General features: G+C 38.3%; 1 protein-coding gene across 2 annotated transcripts in view; it reads left to right on the forward strand.

Moving 5' to 3' along the window:
* Window positions 1-19,001, forward strand: part of LOC124163425 (protein lifeguard 1-like) — a 29,087-nt gene that overhangs the window by 2,798 nt on the left and 7,288 nt on the right. The window contains exons 1-2 of one of the 2 annotated variants that reach the window (XM_046540336.1): window positions 1,339-1,680; window positions 5,849-6,242. In XM_046540336.1, coding sequence (XP_046396292.1) covers window positions 5,989-6,242 — 254 coding nt within the window. In that variant the 5' untranslated portion in view covers window positions 1,339-1,680; window positions 5,849-5,988. Of the gene's footprint in view, window positions 1-1,338; window positions 1,681-5,848; window positions 6,243-19,001 lie in introns of those variants that run through there. The other variant, XM_046540334.1, reaches the window with a different exon arrangement.

The following is a 19,001-nucleotide window of genomic DNA, read 5'->3' on the forward strand; positions in this document are numbered from 1 at the left end:
TGGCAGAAACTTTCAGGGGTGGCGGGATCTCAGTTCGAGTGTGTTGATGGGATGTTTTGCTGTGATCCTCTTGGTGCCTTTCGTTAATAGCTGGTTAATGCAGATACTGGGTTTCTATCAACCGTGCCCCTACCTCACGGCACAAGGAATCTCAGCTGTTGGTTACCTCCAACAAATACCATACCATCGAAAATCCAGGATTAACGTTACCCCGTGATACTACGAAATTAAGATTTTTCTGGTGTTTCCATAGAATTTTTTTACGTAGCATGATTAGCCAAGCACTTTCTGTTAATCCGTTATCACATACAAAAATAGCTTAAGAGCCTAGAAAAATCTCCTTTCTTTGAATACATGTTCATCAGATAGACTATCCACAAGAAATTTTAAAAGAGTCGATTGAATCTACCGCGTAGTGCTCCTTCATCAGCATTCTTTGACGAATGCAGCACCGGGGCCTTCAACTCAAAAGCCACATGAAGCTGTCTTCACCTTATGTTTAAATCTCCCCTTCTAATCCCAACACTGATCCTTTGCTGTATAAACCTAATTGTGCTAACTCCCTTTTAAGTGAAGAGGGACAATCTTATCTTTCACTTCCTGAATTTGACTTCAATGATTATGTGAGGACTGACAACACCAGTTAATTTCTGACAGTATTAATGGTAACATCCATTTTATTAAAAATAAACCTTCCAGTTTTCACAGTTAATGTGATACGAGGGCAGATCGGAAAGTAACGCACAATATTTTTTTTCCCAAAATTTTAATATGAACCGAAACCAACAAATCACAAATTAACTTACATCTGTGACCTACTTTTCTGCATTGCTACAAATTTCATCAACATACATATTTCTCCCATTGTGATACCAGTTTCAATATGCCCTGTTCATAGAAGTACGTTTGTTGGGAGAATTGCTATTTGCGGACTGCTGATTTCACTTCTGCATCTGCTGTTAAGTGTTGGCCAGCCAGGAATTTTTTTCCTGGGGCCAAACCGATGAAAGTCAGATGGTGCCAGGTCAGGACTGTATGGTGTATGCTGGTCACCCAAATTTCGGTCGGAGGTGCTCCAGCTCTCCAAATCCAAATTTGTCATCATTCGCCAAATTAACCCCATTAGTTGTGAGCATAATTTCACTAATACATCATGGTGCTATTTTAACCCGTCAACGCCCACGAGTGCCATATGGCACCCAGTGCAGTGCTGAGCCCATGCTTCTGCAATGCACTTAATATGTGAATTTTTGCGTGCTTTTCGGTGCACATACGTAGTAGAAGATTTCCTCTATTATTCAGTCAGTTTGAATTGAGTTCATTGTGTTAAGCTCATATGTATCATAGTTTATAAAAGTGAAAGATTTGTGATTTTGAAAAAAACTTTGGGTGCTGACGGGTTAATAATCAATAAGGTAATACAGTATAAGATCAATAATCCAGGGGTTTAAGGTCTGTGTGGTGGCTAGAATGCAGGCTTTACACATCATGGGCCAGGGTTCTTGCAGTGGTGGCAGAGACTTTTCAGAGTTGGTGGGATCCCAGTTCAAATGCCCGGCAGATGGGATGTTTTGCTGTGATCCTCTTGGTGCCTTTCGTTAAGAGTTGGCTAATGCTGACACTGGATTTCTATCAACCCTTACCTCGTGGCACAAAGGACCTCAGCTGTTGGTAATAAAGGTGTGCATAAGTACCAGTCATACGTTGTCATCGTGTAAGAACAAGATTGTTAACTATTGGTACTAAATTTAATTGAATAGGACAGTCTGACATGGGTTGGGAAGAGTCCTGGGTATTTAGTAAACTGTTCTACAGAATAGTTCCTACCTCGTAAAATACCTCATAATTGGTAAATTGATGTACAAATAGTGCACTGTAGCCTTTTGAATATGTCACAAGGTCAAAATAGCCATATAATGTCAATAAAAAACTAAAACAACACCAATTTTTATTTTAAATGCATCTTAGCAATAAAATACCTCCATTAATTTATATTTCTGACACCAATTATAAATTACCTGAGCACTAAAAATATGTATTACAAATACAGGGGTGCCGACTTACAAAAAATATTGGGGGGGCCCAAACCGGGGACCTTGCCCCAATGAATTTAAAGTTTTAAAGCATTTTAGAAGAGTCTTACGATCAACATTAGAACCCTGATAACTCGAATCTCGATATCTGGACACTCCGGGGAAAATCGACAAGCCTTACACATTTTTTCCTCACATCTGTAACGAATTTTTGGGGGGGCTCGGGCCCCATGGACTCGGCGCCACTGTACAAATATAACACTTTTTGTTCACACCTATATGTGGAAAGGTCACCTGATGAAAATGAAGAGACTTCAAGGGGTTTCTCAAAGTTTCAGCAAAAATATTGAAGAGGTTTTTTGAATATCAATGATAACCTCAATGGAATCTTTCTAGAGAAAATAAATTTGACACAAAGCTGAGTTGCCTACAGAATTCCCTGAGAATTAGAAAAGGATTCTAGAGCAAGTGAGGAAGAAAAAGGAATCCTCTTTCAATGCTACAGTCACCATATTAAAGCGATGACAATGTCTCTATTGTTATGAACAGGTTTTCAACAGGAATTGTGGATGTTTCGCAACAGCCGAATTGGAGGGGATTACTTCGTAGAGGTACTCTAGAAACTTGCTACAAGTTTTCTGTTTTGCCTTATCAAACGGTGTCATGATGAAACTACGAGGGGGTTTTTGAAAGGATCTGAGGTTTGGCAACATTCGGCTCAGAGGTCAGCGAGAGTTACTTAACCTCCTTAGTCCTAACCAGGGGTGTCATAATTGTTAAATGGTATTTTTATCAATTTTGCTGCCACAAAATTTCTGGTATACAAATTCGTACCCAAATTAAAAAAAATTGTTATTAAATGTAAATAACAACTTGTGAAGGCCTGGTTACACGATACATTAACACGTACGGGTTAATGTCTAAATGTATGAATGCCAAAATGCATCGTGTAACCACCCAACTTGTGTGAATGCATAAACGGAAAATAGAACCTGTTCTAATTTGGTTCATGCATTTGTACATGTTCCGTTCCGGTCCACCAAAATCATTCACGCAAACGTACATTAACTTGTGCGTGTTAATGTACCGTGTAATCAGGCCTTAATAATATACACAGAGTAATATTTCATTTTTTAAAAAGAAAAAAAAGTGCGTTCTGGAATGCTAATTTTGCCATGACGTCACTGCTCCCAACAATATCTTTTGGTTGGTGCGAAGGCTTCCACGGTGCACTGGTAATGTAGGCTGCATTTTCCAGGTTTCACTGCGTTGTGGTTGTGTTGGAGACAAATTTTCTCCTGCATTCCAGCAGGCGTCTTTGATCACAGCAAAATATCCCATCTGCCGGACACGTGAACTGAGATCCCGCTAACTGTGAAAGTTTCTGCCACTGCCAGAACTTGAACCCTGGCCAATGGAGTGTTAAGCCAACACTGTAGCAACCACACCAACATTATCCACCAGGATTGTTGATCTTCTACTGTATTAACGTTTACAATACGGTAGAAGATCAATAATCAGAATCAGGATACATATTGAACACAGTAATATCATACATCAACAGCTTTGCGAACCATCAGTCTCTCATACACTTTAGATTTCAGCACTGGAGGATAGTGCAGGTTTTACAGGTGTGTGAATGCACCATAGTTGCTACGATTGCTGGAACAACCGTAATCTGAGCAAGGCATAAGAAAATCAACCTGGGACACATTTTTCAGGAATGCAAATTTATATTGCCCTTTTAGTGATGTGAACATCTATGGTGTTACTTTTGAGTACATAAGATTATCAGGTCTCATTTTCGTGCCTTTAAAGATGTGTGCAGCATAGATTTCTGTGGAAAAACTAAAGAAAAGTTTGTTTTGTACCAGAGGTTTGGAAGGTAACAAATAGAGTTGTGGATTTCATGTTTTGGCAATGAAGAGGGCAGCACATAGCTAGTATTTTGTGCCAGCTGCTACTGGTTTCAGCTCTTAGTTTCCTTAATGTACCTTTTATTCTTAGCAAAGAAATCAGTGTACATATGTTATCAGAAATGAAGTGAAATTCAACGTTAACTCTTGGTGGAGTTAATTACCCTTTAACCTCTAGCTGACGGATTTAAATGCCAAATGGTCACCTCTTACTGTCTTTGATTTAGTGGGTCATTATGGGCATGCTAAGCAGGGAGTGGACCTTTATTTCTATACCTGATGAGCACACTGGGCATTTAAAAGTTAATGATATAACTTACCTTTGTGATTGTAATAATTAGTGATGGGCATCGTGCGAGTGAGTCAGTTCAAATGTGCGACTCAGCAGATAGAGCTGTGATGCGAGAGAGTCTTATTTGGTGAGTCATGACTCCCTCCCCTCTGGAAACGACTCCCTCAGCGCACACTGTGCGTGTTGGAGTCCTGAGCAGTAGAAGTTGGACTCGGTCGTACTCCCTCAGCACGGAATGTGCGCATTGGAGTCGTGTACGGTGAGAGTCGGACTCCATGCGCAAACGATTCCTTCCACAAACATGTTCCGTGTCTTGCTCATCACATGTTTAGCTGATCAAAGTGAGCATATGGCACTTTTCGAGGGTAGCCCACTGTTCACCATGCTGCTTGAAATATTCTCCTGATTCATTTTCTGGGTATTGCTCTAAAGAATCTTTTAGGACCCTAATCGCAATTCTCTCTCCTGCATGCTCCATGCATCGTGAAGGAAAAGTGATTGAAGATGCTCACGTAAAAGTTTTTAGCAACAGCAAATTTATGAAAATAATACACAGACAAGAGACATGAGACAAAAATGAAAATTTGTTCTAACACAAACAGCTGAGATTAATCGAGGAAATTAACTATGAATTGTTAACATGATCATGTAGTTTCAGAGAGAGTATTTTGTTGTAACAGAATTTTTTAAATTGTCGTCATCTCTAAGCTCAGAAGACGGAATACTATTTCCGTCTCCCATGAAAGGTATAACGTATGGGCTGAATTTGTTCCTCAGTTACATCACCTGTAAAACATTGTGACTATGCAATACGTGATTGATTTGTAATCAAATTTTCAAATTGTGATCTAGGAAATGTTTCATTTTAAATGTTCGTTCAGAAATACCCCTCTCACCACCTTCCCCTCTTCCTCTTTCTTCCACCCCTCTTCCCCCTCCCCTCATCCCTGAAACGCTTTGTTGAGTTGGATTGTGTGAGCGGTGAGGCAGCTCCTCAAAAAGTGTCGTTTATGCCATCTCTAGTAATAATTAACAAATCTTGAAGCCAGCAGTGGCTCTAGCATGTGTCAAATGGGCGAGCTAGATAAATAAAATGGTTGGGCCTAACCTAGGGTTAATATGGATAAGTATGAAGGATGAAATGTTATTTTAAACATTTATTTATTGACCTTACACGAATGGCACCCCTTTCCTGACATACCATGCTACAAAAGCAAATCATGCCTCAGGCCTTAATGTAAGGGTGCATTCATTTTATATTCATTTGAAAAATGGCAAAATTGATCCTACTGAGAAGAAAGTGAAAAACTTCTAAATATGTATTAATCAATATGGACAAAACAGAATCATTTAGCCAATTAACTGAGCGGTTCTCCTTATACCTATAACTGAACACAATTTATTTTATTTTATAAAATAAAATTTTACTATGGACTTTGATTCTAAAATTTGTCCATATAATTTGGGTAGGCCCTGGCCCCTGATGCCACCACTGCTTGAAGCAATGAAGGGGCCTAGAAGGGAGGTTTTGTTACATTTGATATTTTCACAAAAGGTTCAGGATGCATCTTGTTCACTGTTGATTTCTTTCTATTAATATCCATTAGGTCAGGAAGAGTCTTATCCCCCACCAGGTACTGCAGGCTATGGTTCACACCCAGGGGGGTATCCCCCACATCCAGGAGTATATCCCCCGCAGCCAGGAGTATATCCCCCACAGCCTGGAGTTTACCCTCCGCAGACAGGAATGCACCCTCCACAGCCAGGAATGTACCCTCCACAGCCAGGAGTGTACCCTCCACAGCCAGGAGTGTACCCTCCACAGCCAGGAATGTATCATCCACAGGCAGGAGTATACCCACCTCCGTATCCTGGAGCTGAACCTATTGGAGCGATGAGTGGTCTAACTCCATCATCGGAGGATGATAATGAAGATCCTTTCAAATATGATTCTGAAAACTTTCAATTCAGTTCAAAAAGTATTCGACATGCATTTATCAGGTTAGTGTTGAAACTAAATCAAATTCCCTGAGATAAGTAAGGTAGACAGATGAGACAGAAATTGATCCTTGAGGGAACTAATTTTAGCCAAATTTGGAAATTTGTTTTAATTTGGTGACAAAACAAAAATCATAGTTTTTTTATACATGCTATCATTTAGAAGGTACGTATTGTCATGTTGCACTAATGAAATTTTACAAAAGCATCTTTGCATTACGAATTTTGAAATGAATATGTACAGAGTTCAAGTAGTCTTTCAGGCCAGCCATTCATAACCCTCTTAAATTCACAAGATGGAATAGCTGCCACTACCTTGAAAGAAACATTCTTCCTCAAAATAAATCATAGCCAATGGCACATTTGTAAATCCTTCAAGAGAAAGCCTGGACAAAGCATCTGCATAAGCAATATCAGTACCCTTCTTATAATGAATCTTGTAATGCTAAACTAACAATAACAATGCTAATCTTTATAACCTAACATTTGCAACTAAGGGTATACCCTTTCGAGGGTTGAAAATAGGCTGCAAAGGCTGATGGTCCGTGACTAAGGTAAAAGTTCTAACAGCCAGGAATTTGTGAAAGTATTTAACCCCATATACACAAGCTATTGCTTCCCGATGTAGATCACTGTAATTCTCTTCTGCACTTGAAAGTGTTGTGGAAACAAAAGCAATAGGGTGTCCCACCCCATCAATGACGTGCGCAAGAGTAGTGTCTACCAGGGTGCCTCCTTGTGCCTTTTTTTATAGGAGCGAATTGTGATACCCAGCAAAAGTTGCGTACTCAAATAGGTTTACAAATAAGATTTATGTTTCAAAATCGGTTAATATCTTCTGTTTGCCATTTTGCCTTGAAATTTCCAAATTTTTAACAAAAACTGTAAATAAATTAAGTTTGATTTGAGCGAGCACTCATTTTTTGCAATGGAGTATAACTTTGGACTTAAATTGATATTTTAGATTGAATACCTCGAATACCTTGAATTTTAATTATCGAGAAAATGACTTTACTGTGTGCCTGAAAGCAGTTTTTTGGTGCTGGCAACCCGCAACACAACCTCATTTTTACGTAATGCATGCAATAAATGATGTGAATTTAGTAATTTTTTTCAGTCAAAAATGTGGAAATTAGTTATGAAAATTTGAAGAGTAGTCACTAAGATGAGAGCTCTTTTTTCTCTTTTTCTCTTTTATGCCATCAACGACTAAGTATATGTACTTTATGTTTGTGGAAAATGTCTCTGAAGTTTCTTTATAGGTACAAGCCATTTGGAAAAAAAACATCTATTCCTGCAGTCACACAGCCAATTTAATTCAACTCATCTCCTGCTGCATAATGAATGCAACAGGGCAAAGTAAATCCTGAAGAGTATTATAGTAAATAATAGAATGTCTTGTTGAAGTGTTTTACTGAGGAGGCGACGAAACTATTTCATATAGCCTTCTGAAAATGTGCCAGCTTTCCCATATGAGTCTTATCCTAGTAAAAAAAAAAAGGGTCCTATTCTTCAGAACCAGTTTCTCATGGATCAGAGAAAGTCCAAGAATTGACCTAATTGGAACTGTTGACATCCCTGTGCCACAAAAATGCAAGAAATGGCTGAACGTTATCTATTATAATATATATTGAATAAATAATTGGCTTGAATATGAATAATTTGAATTCACAGTTTCCCTGTTGTCATTTTTGAATGACAGTCAAAACGTTGAGGATAACCAAGATAACAATGAGAAAATCATACATATCTAGTGTTGTAGCTATGATGTGGCATTTACCAAAACAAGAGAAAAGAAGTCCAAGTCAAATTAGACTTAACCAAAAATGAGTGCTCGCTCAAACGAAACTTAAATTATTTACATTTTCATTAAAAATTTAGAAATTTCAAGGCAAAATGGCTAACAGAAGATATGAACCAATTTTGAAAAAAAATCATATTTGTAATAGCCATTTGGGTATGAAACTTTTGCTTGGTATAACGATTCACTCCTTAAAAAATGGCCAAATGAGGAACCTTAGTGCCTACCCCATGGGCACTACTATCTCATGTAGGCACCAATGACTTAAGGGGATCATTTAAAACCAAGAGTTTTTTTCTGAAATGGCATTTTCGGCCTCCTCAAAAGCTTTCCGACATTTAAATGTCTAGCGCTAGTAAACATTTTTATGTGTAAGAGCATACAGAGGCTCTAACATTGTTGAGCTCATAGGCACCGATTGGTGATAAAAATTCAGTATGCCAATGATAGACTTCAATTCAGTCACATTGCTTGGCACTCAATCCTATTTAAAAGCATTCGACTTTTCAGGTGATGGACCTTGCCCATTTACACGGAAACCCAAAACATATAATGATCCTAAAAATAGTCTGCACTTTGATGGATTTATCTTTTCATTAAATTAATTTAATTTCGCCAATACCTTTTCTAACATCAAAGAACACTCTTGCCTAGCCTATTATGACATTGTCAAGGTAGACTTGAACCCCTGGTACGCACTTCAAAAGAGAATCCATGACAGATTGGAAAATTGATGGCACACCTTACATGGCAAAACAAAGCCTATTTGATGTAAATAATCCAACATGTGTGTTTATGGTTAACAATTCTTTACTTTCATCACGTACCAGCAACTGTAAATGTGCATTTGTGAGGTCTAGTTCACTAAAGTAGTTACAATTCACCAAGGCTGAGTATCATCAAATCTTTGCAAGGGATAATGTCCATAACCACATGCTTTTTTATTGTAACCTTCAGGTCTGCACAGATTCTCATGTTCCCATTATTTCTTCCTCCACAAACTATGGGAGAAGCCCGTTTACTATGCCTGACCCTTGGAATGATTTTTTTGTGCCTTCAAGGGTTCTAGTTCATTTTCTACAGGTTATCTAAGTGCATATTGTACACAATATGCTCTATGAATAATCGCACAGGCGACTTCTTTAAGCATAATTGACGTTTTAAAATCCTTGAGTCACTTTGGCCAGGGACTTTTGGACACTTTTTCCGAAAATACTGGAAATCAATAACATCATCATTTGAAAACAAACTTGTTTGGTTAACCGAGCCAATGTCCAACCTTAGTAATGACTTCCTCCACTCCGGATTTATGACAGACAACCAGTCTCTACCAAGCAAACAACTCCTCAATTGATTATCTGTAATTATTAGAGGTAGAGTTGCAACATGATTATGATAAGGCTTCAGAATCACCATGACTTTACCTACAATATGTAAGGCCGTGCTTAACATGGCTTTGCAGCATAACATGTTAAGGCACTATCTTGATTCATCTCGCAATCTCCCTAGTTCTCAAGTGTTGTCACTTGATTTTCATCCCGAATAATGTATCATGTGTGTGTAAGTCAAGAAAAGCAAACTTGCTGAGCCCAATACCAAGAAAATACAGTGAAACCTTGGTTAGTGAACACCTCTGATAACAAACAAATTTGCGTCGAATAGCGAACAAAATTTCGGCTAGCGGACAGATGTGTAGCGGCCATGTTTATGCTCCGTGCCGTGCGATCCCAAATGGATACAAAATAATACAATGTCTACAATAGTAAGTCTACAAGTATTACAATGTAGTACAATACCTATATACCCTGTAACTTTCATATAAGCAAGTCAATAGGAGCTTGGAACCAATTATTCCTATTACCTTTATTTCTTATATGGGAAACATTGTTTTGGATAGCGATCATTTGGGATAACTACCAGCTTTCTGGAACGGATTGTGGTCATTATTCAACGTTCTACTGTACCACTATCCAATTAAAAAAAAATACATCCTCATATTTTATAAGATTTCACCTATATACCCCTCTCATTTGTGAGGTAATAAATATGTGATTGTAAATAATGTCATTTCAACATTTAGTATGCTATGGTAGTGGATTTGCCTAGTGTTCCAGTTTTGGAAGACCTAATTATATATTAAATATATATAATTAGGTGTTCCAGTTTTGGAATACCTAAATATATAATTAGGTAGGCATAAATTGTTTTACTTTTAGATGATATTTTCATTTATATTTTTCCTGCAATATGTACAAGTCAATGTATACTGTCCATTTTTTCAAACCTTCAGCATAAATGGGTTATGGAAGCATTAGGTTCATTGTTTTTCTCCTTATTTTACCCAAATTTGTATCAGCTCTCAAGTCTAAGCATCAACCCCATCAAGGGAACCATTGCATTGATATGGAAACAGGGTAAATTGAAATCACGTTCAAGGAAGTATTACGTATTCTCCAACTGTTAATCTAAGAAGTGAAACTCAAACTCATGGGCTGAGTCTACATAAAGTGGGGATGAATTTTAATCACTTCCCAAAAAATAACGTTAACAAAAAATTAACAGTTTTCCTGCAAAACTATAGCCTCTTAAGAAAATTATGTGATTAGATTATTATCCAGCATTTGCCGCAAATGAAGAAATGTAAAGTTTTCTTTGGCCTCATTGAAATAATTAAGTTGGTGGAAGATATAAAAGGAAGGACTCATTGAGGCCCTCAAAAGCCTTTGAGCCCATAGGTAGAGGTCTGTGAATTTCGCGAAATGCGATATTGCGAAATAACACGAATGAACGCAAAATCAGTAAATAAAAACGAAATTTTGCATTTTTAAGTGGATTAGCAAAACAATCACATCTATTGAGTAGAGGTCCCTGAATTTCGCGAGACGCGATATCGCGAAATAACACGAAATAACGCTGAATCGGTCAATTAAAACGAAATTTTGCGTTATAGGCAATTTAAGGTGGATTAGCGAAAAAATCACATCTAATGAGTCATAATCCATTGTTTAACGCTGCCGACGTTCATTTGCTCTATCTCATTACGATTCCAAGGTCAATTGGCTCGTTTAGTCTCGCGCATAACGCATCCGCGTAATATCTCGCACTGTAGTGATTTCTCCGCCAGAATTTTCCGTTCAATTTATCACAGCCTCTCTCTTTGATTCCCATGTATCAATCCTGAAATATTTAAAATGAGGCGCTTTCTTACCTGAAAAATTAGATATTGTGAATTAAAAATGTGCGGAAAGAAATTTAATGCGGCCACGGAAGAGCGGAAATTCAAGCTCACGCGCCCCTTACGCGTCAATGCCGAGCAGTAATTCCGGTGACTCACCGCGACGCATTAGACAGCGTTATTGGATAAAATGTTGCAGGAAAACCTTGAGTGTGGGTCTAATGTAACAATTTCGTTGACTTAAACACGGCCGCTGGCTGGGACCGGGCCGCCGTTCACGGCACGGCCCACAGCGTGGCAGAGAGTTGTCTCGTCTGAAAACGGCCTGAATTTCAAGGCGTCGTGATGTGAACGGCGGGCGGCGAAAAGTCGTCTCGTCAGAAAGCGGCCGCAATGTAGCACTGACTGTATTTCACGCCTTAGGCGGCGTACCGCCGCACAGTGGGCTGAAATCGAAAAAAGCTGGACAAAACCTCAAAATCGATTTTTTTGAGTGGGGAAATTGAAACTTTGCAAAAAAGTTGTCAATGCATTAGTGCAATTTTTAACGCAAGCCGTTTTTCATTGGCAATTTTTTTTAAACAAATTACTTGGCCTCAAAGTGGAACAAATTTTGCAAAAATTGCTCTCATTGAATTTTTATCAAAATTCAGCATGTTAAAACTAGTGCCACACCTTCTGTAGTTATTCAATAGAAACAAAAATTTACAATATTATTATGTGGTTTATTATTGTTAATTCTTGGCAACTTTCAAAACTTAGTTGTATTATTTGTGGCGGATACGATACAAAATGGCGGACCCTGTTTTTCGTCGAAATTTTGTGTTCTTGTAGGATTATAAAAAAAGGATCACCGAGTTACCTCAAGATATTTACGTTGAATTATATAAATCGTTTTAGAAAGTTCATCCAAAAAAATTAACTACGACCATTAGCATCAAGCAAAATAAAAATCGATGTTTTGAACCGTGCGCAGTCCGCTCGTATAAGTTGAACCATTTCTTTCATTTAATTTTGTCAGAAATTTTGTACAGTTAAAATTGTGTTAAAAGTTATGTAAAATGCTTAATAAAAGTGTAAGTATACATGGAACATGTAGCATAAAATAATAAAACGCCCATAAACATGGGATAATTGTTGCATTAAAATAACACCGCCAAGATTTTCTATAACACCGAAATCACATGGTTTTAAAACGAATTTTAGCAAAAAATAAAACCACTTTCACGGACCTCTACTAATGAGTCATAATCTATTAAAGACTAAACCTTCATTGTTTAACGCTGCCAGCATTCATTTGCTCTATCTCATTACGATTCCAACGTCAATTGGTTCGTTTAGTCTCGTGCATAACGCATCAGCGTAATATCGCGCACTGTAGTGATTTCTCCGCCAGAATTTGCCGTTTAATTTATCACAGCCTCTCTTCGATTCCCATGTATCAATCCTGAAATATTTAGAATGAGGCGCTTTCTCACCTGAATAATTAGATAGTATGAATTAAAAATGTGTGGAAAGAAATTTAACGCAGAAGAGCGGAAATACAAGCTCATGCGCACGGTACGCATCAATGCCGAGCAGTAATTCCAGTGACTCACCGCGATGCATGAGACAGTGTTATTGGATAACTTGTTTCAGGAAAACCTTGAGTGTGGGACTAATGTAACAATTTCGTTGACTTAAACAAGGCCGCTGGCTGGGACCGGGCCGCCGTTAATTTTCCTGAATTTCGGCCGTGCGGCCATTGTGGCGTGAACGGCGGTCGGCCAAAAGTCGTTTCGTCAAAAAGCGGCCTCAATGTAGCATTGCCTGTATTTCACGCCGTAGACGGCGCACCACCGGATTGAAATGGGCGCCACGGCGGCCGTCAAATGTGCGATTCGATTCGTTTAAAGACGGCCATAGACACGTATGGGTACAGTGAGTCCTTGTTTAACGTCACTTATGGTTCCTGAAAAATGTGACGATAAACGAAATGACGTTAATCGAAACATAATATACCATAAGAAACAATTGTAAAAGTGAATATCGGCTCCTAGACCTCACAATTCCTACGCGAAAAAATTTTAGCATATCATATCTGGGGCATTTTTTACGCTGGAAATGCCAAACTATGGCATAAATATGAGTTCCCATCTTCATCGAAGACAATAGCAGCAGTGACGTAAATCCTTCTCTATTTTTGTATCTTCCCGCATTTGACTATGGTGGTCACCCGGGTGAGCGTCGCCTGGGCATCATCATAGCTGAAACATCGTCGCAGTTATAGGAACCAAAATTATTGTGAACATGGCGAAAAAAGTGACGACAAAAACTCCGAGCTCTACACGGAAAAATTCCTTGAAATAACTTTTTAGTTCCGGAAAACCATTATGTCAAGTAAAACCTTGCGCACCTACCTGAGAATTCATTTTGCAGAAAATTTGCTAAAACCGTAATCGCAATTAACAATAAACGCACCGTTTTACACTTCGTTTAGACTGAATGTATTACCGTCCACAAAACGAACAATCTGCAACGCCCTCCGCTCCGCATTTTTTATCGCGCGATATTTAAAAGACTTGACGTTATCGGGAAGCAAAGGTGCGATAAACGAATGACGCTCTCAAAATTTTCGTGACGTTATCGCGAAATGACGTTAAACAGGGTGACGTTGAACGAGGACTCACTGTATTTGAACGCCCGAAGCGCTAGCAGTTGAGAGAAGGGAAGGAAGGAACGGAAAGGATAGGAGGAGAGGGGGTTCTCCTTATTAGCGGATGGATCGTCGGATATTCGGCTCCCCACTGAGCTACAATGCAAAAAAAAATCATTTTGACATTAGCCAAATCTAATATCTAATTCTTCAGGTGAGAAAGCGTCTCATTCTGGATTTTTCAGGATCGATAAGTGGGAAATAATTTTTTAAGTTTCTTTTAATCCGATTATGTTTTGTTAAGTGTGCTTCTTTCCTGACCAATTGGCAACAGCTGTAATCAAAACTAAGTGATTTTGTTGTATCTAGCTGCTGTCCTACCTTCCCTCAACATCTGGGTGAGGGTTATCGAAAGTGAACCTGCGACATTAAACATTTCGGCCAATTTGTAAGTTATACAGTACTATAGTTATACCGTAGCTACCCAGCACTAAGTTTGAAAACACCGTTGTGATAGGTTGTGTTTTGCGGTTGGTCTGTTTTTTTTTGTCGTAGTTCCAGCTTTAATTATAGAACAAAGGATAGGAATTTTAAAATGCCAAAAGCAAGAGATACTGTTCATATCAGGGCAAGTGAATTCAGCTGAGAATGATTTTATGTGAAAGACTATTAAAGAGTAAAGAAAGAAAGAGTAAAAGAAAGAAAGAGTATTACTGTGCAAAGTTTGCGATAAAATATTTAATTTGAAAGATGAGACACTTTGTTAAATCACATCAGTAGTGATACTCATAAACGTGCGAAAGAAAGGGGACCCGAAAAACGACAGCTATCATTTGAACACACAGTCACTCAGTCAAAGAAAGCAAAGGAGGAGCTTGTTGTTGCTACTACAGAAGCATTTTTATAGGCTTTATTTAGTGAGAGAAACTTGACAATCCAAAAATTCTGGAATGGCTCTCGAAGTATACACATACATATATGGTAGTGGGAATTTGCTGTTTGCCGATCGTATTCACCAAGACTACATATTTGAACCATTCATATATGAACCTTGAACCAATAAAAGTTAAACCATTTCTTTCATTTAGTTTTATCAGAAATTTTGTATAATCCAAATTGTGTTAAATGATATGTAAAATGCTTAATAAAAGTATAAGTATTCATGAAACGTGAGCCATAAAATAATAAAATGCCTAAAATTGTGGTAAAATTGTAGCATTATAATAACACCGCCAAGATTTTCTATAACACCGAAATCACATGGTTGTAAAACGAATTTTAGCAAAAAATAAAACCACTTTCACGGACCTCTACCCATAGGTAATGACCTACTTGGTCCCTTAATTGGTCTCTTACTTAGTCTATTGCTAAACCAGCTTATTTTATTACAGTTTTCTGTTTAACAGAAAGAGGCAGTGTGTTTTTAAGGCACACTTCCCAAAATTAAATTTTTTTATTGCATTTGCTTTTAAGTTTGTTCATCAACCTTTTTTTGCCAGAAAGATCAACTTTTTATGTGAAAAAATATTGAGCTTTAACAAACAAATTTTTATCCAGAGTCGATGTATACAGGATGGAGGAAAATTATGTCTCGAAATTTTCACCCTGGATAGAGATGCCATCAGGAACCAATATTACCAATGATGTTCAGCCAGAAAACGCACCATTTTTAACCTTTTCTGTACCAAAGATGAAAATATGCATCTGGACGTTTCTTGACCCGCGAGACGAAAGCAGCAAATTTTCGTCGGAGATTTTCCTACGCAGGTGAACAAATGCCGAAAATATACGTTTCCTGGCTCTCCCCCTTGACGGTCGCAGGTGTGCAATGTCTTTGTTTTGCGAGCCAACACAGTGGGGCTTAGGCTTTACCCTCGAAATCCAGGAGCAGGTACCCGGGCCCCTCATCTTATATTACCCCTCTTAGTGGTAAGGGACTACGGTCATACAATTGTTTATCCAGTCATTTTGTGAAATAAATATTTGTTCCTTTCTCAAAAAACATAGACTAAGAATTGAATTGGCGGTGAATTCTTCTCGGGTTTCCATCCGGGTGAGCTCCATCTCCATCGCTGCCGACGTTTCGATAGAATCCTTTTCTATCGACATCAGGGCCGTTGACGTCATCGTCACCGTCATATCGTCATCGGCCCTGATGACGATAGAAAAGGATTCTATCGAAACGTCGGCAGCGATGGAGATGGAGCTCACCCGGATGGAAACCCGAGAAGAATTCACCGCCATCATATGCCGGGAAAATGTGAAATCTTACATAAGAATTGAATTATTTGTATTTTGAGCTGTGTTTACAATTTTAAACAAAATCCTACGATAAATATTTACTTATATATATATATATTGATTTCAGTATAAACATCAACATGGAAATTGTTGCTGCATTAAATGCGTTAATATTGATGTTAGAGCTTCGTTCAAAATTTTACAATTCGCAGAATAAAACTAGGAATTCAATTCAAAGTCTGCAATTTACATTCAAGCAACAATTATCCATATAGCTAATTCATATAAACAAAGCATGATTGACTGCGAACCAATGCTGCTGGTAGGGTTATAATCCCCAAAAGGAGGGAGCCCAACTACCCTCGGAGTCGGAGACAATGCGGATTCCCCACTAGGAAGGGTCGAATGTGGTTGGTGGTGAGAGTGTATGATTACTCTGGACGGCAAAAAATATTTTTTTCCCGAGCACTGATACCATTCCTGCTGACTCTCATGTAAAATGACCTCCTGAATCCGAATATGACATCCGTTTCCCTCCATCACCCACCATTTTCAGGGGGAAACCCCCTCTGATTTTCATCACTTTTGCAATAATTTGGAGGAATGAAAAGGATTATTTTAGCATTAAAATTTTTCCAGAGGTTTAGAGGGGTGAAAAATCCTAAAAAAATAATATTTATGGTAAATATGTACATTTGGGGGGACTTAGTCTCCGTAAATAGTGTTAAAACACAGCCCCCTGAAAATGGTGGGTGATGGATAGAAACGGATTTCATATTCGAATTTAGGAGGTCATTTTACATGAGAATCAGCAGGAATGGTGTCAGGGCCGATTTTCATGCCGTCCAGTGTTATCAGCGAGACCCTTCTTCACTAATGTCCATCAAAAATGCTTCATACGGAGGGGACGGAAGAGTCTTTTGGGGCTCAGTACAACAGGCATGCTAAGGCGAGAACTCTACTGTCTCGAATGGGTTAAACAACGGATAATTTTAATACAAGTAATTGTTTAACATGAATTTTATAAATGTAATGTAATTACAAGTAACGAGCATGATGCGCCCGCTCCCAGCGGGCTTCCCCCGCTCTTTTCAACGCAGGTCCACAGAGAGATAGGCGCGTTCTAATTTAAAAATGTAGAAAGAAGGCTGGGTCTTATGTACAAATTTAATTACGTATCAACAGGAGACTTGAATGTGTAATCAGCCGCATTTTGATAAAAGTTATTTAAAGAATGGGAGATATTGTTGCAAATGAACAAATGTATCAGTTTGTGTGCCGATAACGTCAGGAATATTTCCGGTTTACCTCTCGAACATTCCACCATAACCAAGATACGAAAGCAAAGAAAAGAGGGTGCCAGAGAAAAAGAGACAGAAAATGGTTCGCTATAGACTGAGTACGTGTTGAGTCCGAGACCTTTCTGTGTTAACTTGAAATAATATGTTGAAAGCGCGTTATATTGCAAAAAATATAATAGTATGTATCTGAAACTAAATTGGTATTAATTAAATATTCTGAAATAATACAAGTAATTGTTTGATATCCAGGAAAAATTATAATGGAATACCACAAAGTAAATCAAGAGTTAGTGAATTTAGATGCATAAATTATTTGCCACGGGCAACGCTACTCAGGCCGCATAATTAAAGAAGTCGTAGAGATCCACCTAAATCCCAAAAATTTCAATCGCAATACCGGCTTCAATCTTAGCAATACATCGAGACCATTATCAGCTGCATAAAAAACATAAGGGAAGCACACAAAGAATTTAAAAAGACCTTCAGCCAATCAGATGCCACCTGAGCCCTATTGTTGAGCAGGCTAAACGACGGTTGATCGGGTTCAGTGTGAAATTGGACTTTCATTGATTAAAGGCCGTTTTACACGGGGCACGGAATTGCGCAGGTTAGAGCTGCATTAATTTCTAAAATGGCGTGGAATGCATGAAAGAAATTTGAACAGGGGCTATTTTGTGGTCTCGCATCCACGCATTCTCGCGTGTGTTCTAGCAATTCACCGCTTTACACGACGCAATTTTGATTGCGCCTTCACACGTACGTCAGATTGCGAAATTCCGTGTACTGTGTAAAACGGCCTTAACACATGCCTGAAAAATGGGAGGCAGGTCATCTTCCAAAATGTCGGCATGTATGAGTGATTTAACGTGGTGGGAAACCCGAGAAGAATTCATCAACAGATAATTTGATCCAAGTGCTCTGATTGGCTACGAGTTTGCCCAATTGCGGGATCCTCTGGGCAAAGGCCAAGGCAAATGCAAGCGAAACATTCAAAGTTATGAGTTGTCTGGAGCATCCCGCAACAAGCACGGTGCCTGGCGACTGGGAAAATCACGAACTGTTGTTGAATATTTAGTCCTTGGGATTAAGCATGAATTAATTATCCATGAAATTTTTGTGCCAATGGGGAATTTCAAAATCTTTCATTTCGATTTCATGTCACACAAACTTTTTCCAGTTCAACATCCATTTTATGGCATAAAATTTTTTTGTTGTAATTTTAAGTGCAGTAGCTTGGTAGAACTTTCACAGCTGCATAGAAATGTGGAATGTCAGATGAGAAAACAGGAACGGGATTCAAAAACACAAGGAATAGATATACCACGTGACGTCAACATCTACTTGTGAGGTCGAAGCAGCATCTTGGATTGCGTTGAAAAAAATTAAATTTTTAATGCGTTTGCTAACCAACCTATTCCTTTTCCTTGTAAATTCATGAATACAATGTTACTAGCTGACCAGGCAAACGTTGTTTTGCGATATAAATTATTTCTAGTGAATATTTTGGTGGTCAAGTAAAAAATAACTAACTTATTCCCAGTCAGCACAAAATATAATTTATTGGTAATTATTTATGTAATTTGAGGAAAATTTACGCTAGTAACCTTTA

This window comes from Ischnura elegans, chromosome 8, assembly GCF_921293095.1.
Source record: "Ischnura elegans chromosome 8, ioIscEleg1.1, whole genome shotgun sequence".
NCBI classification, from domain to species: domain Eukaryota; kingdom Metazoa; phylum Arthropoda; class Insecta; order Odonata; family Coenagrionidae; genus Ischnura; species Ischnura elegans.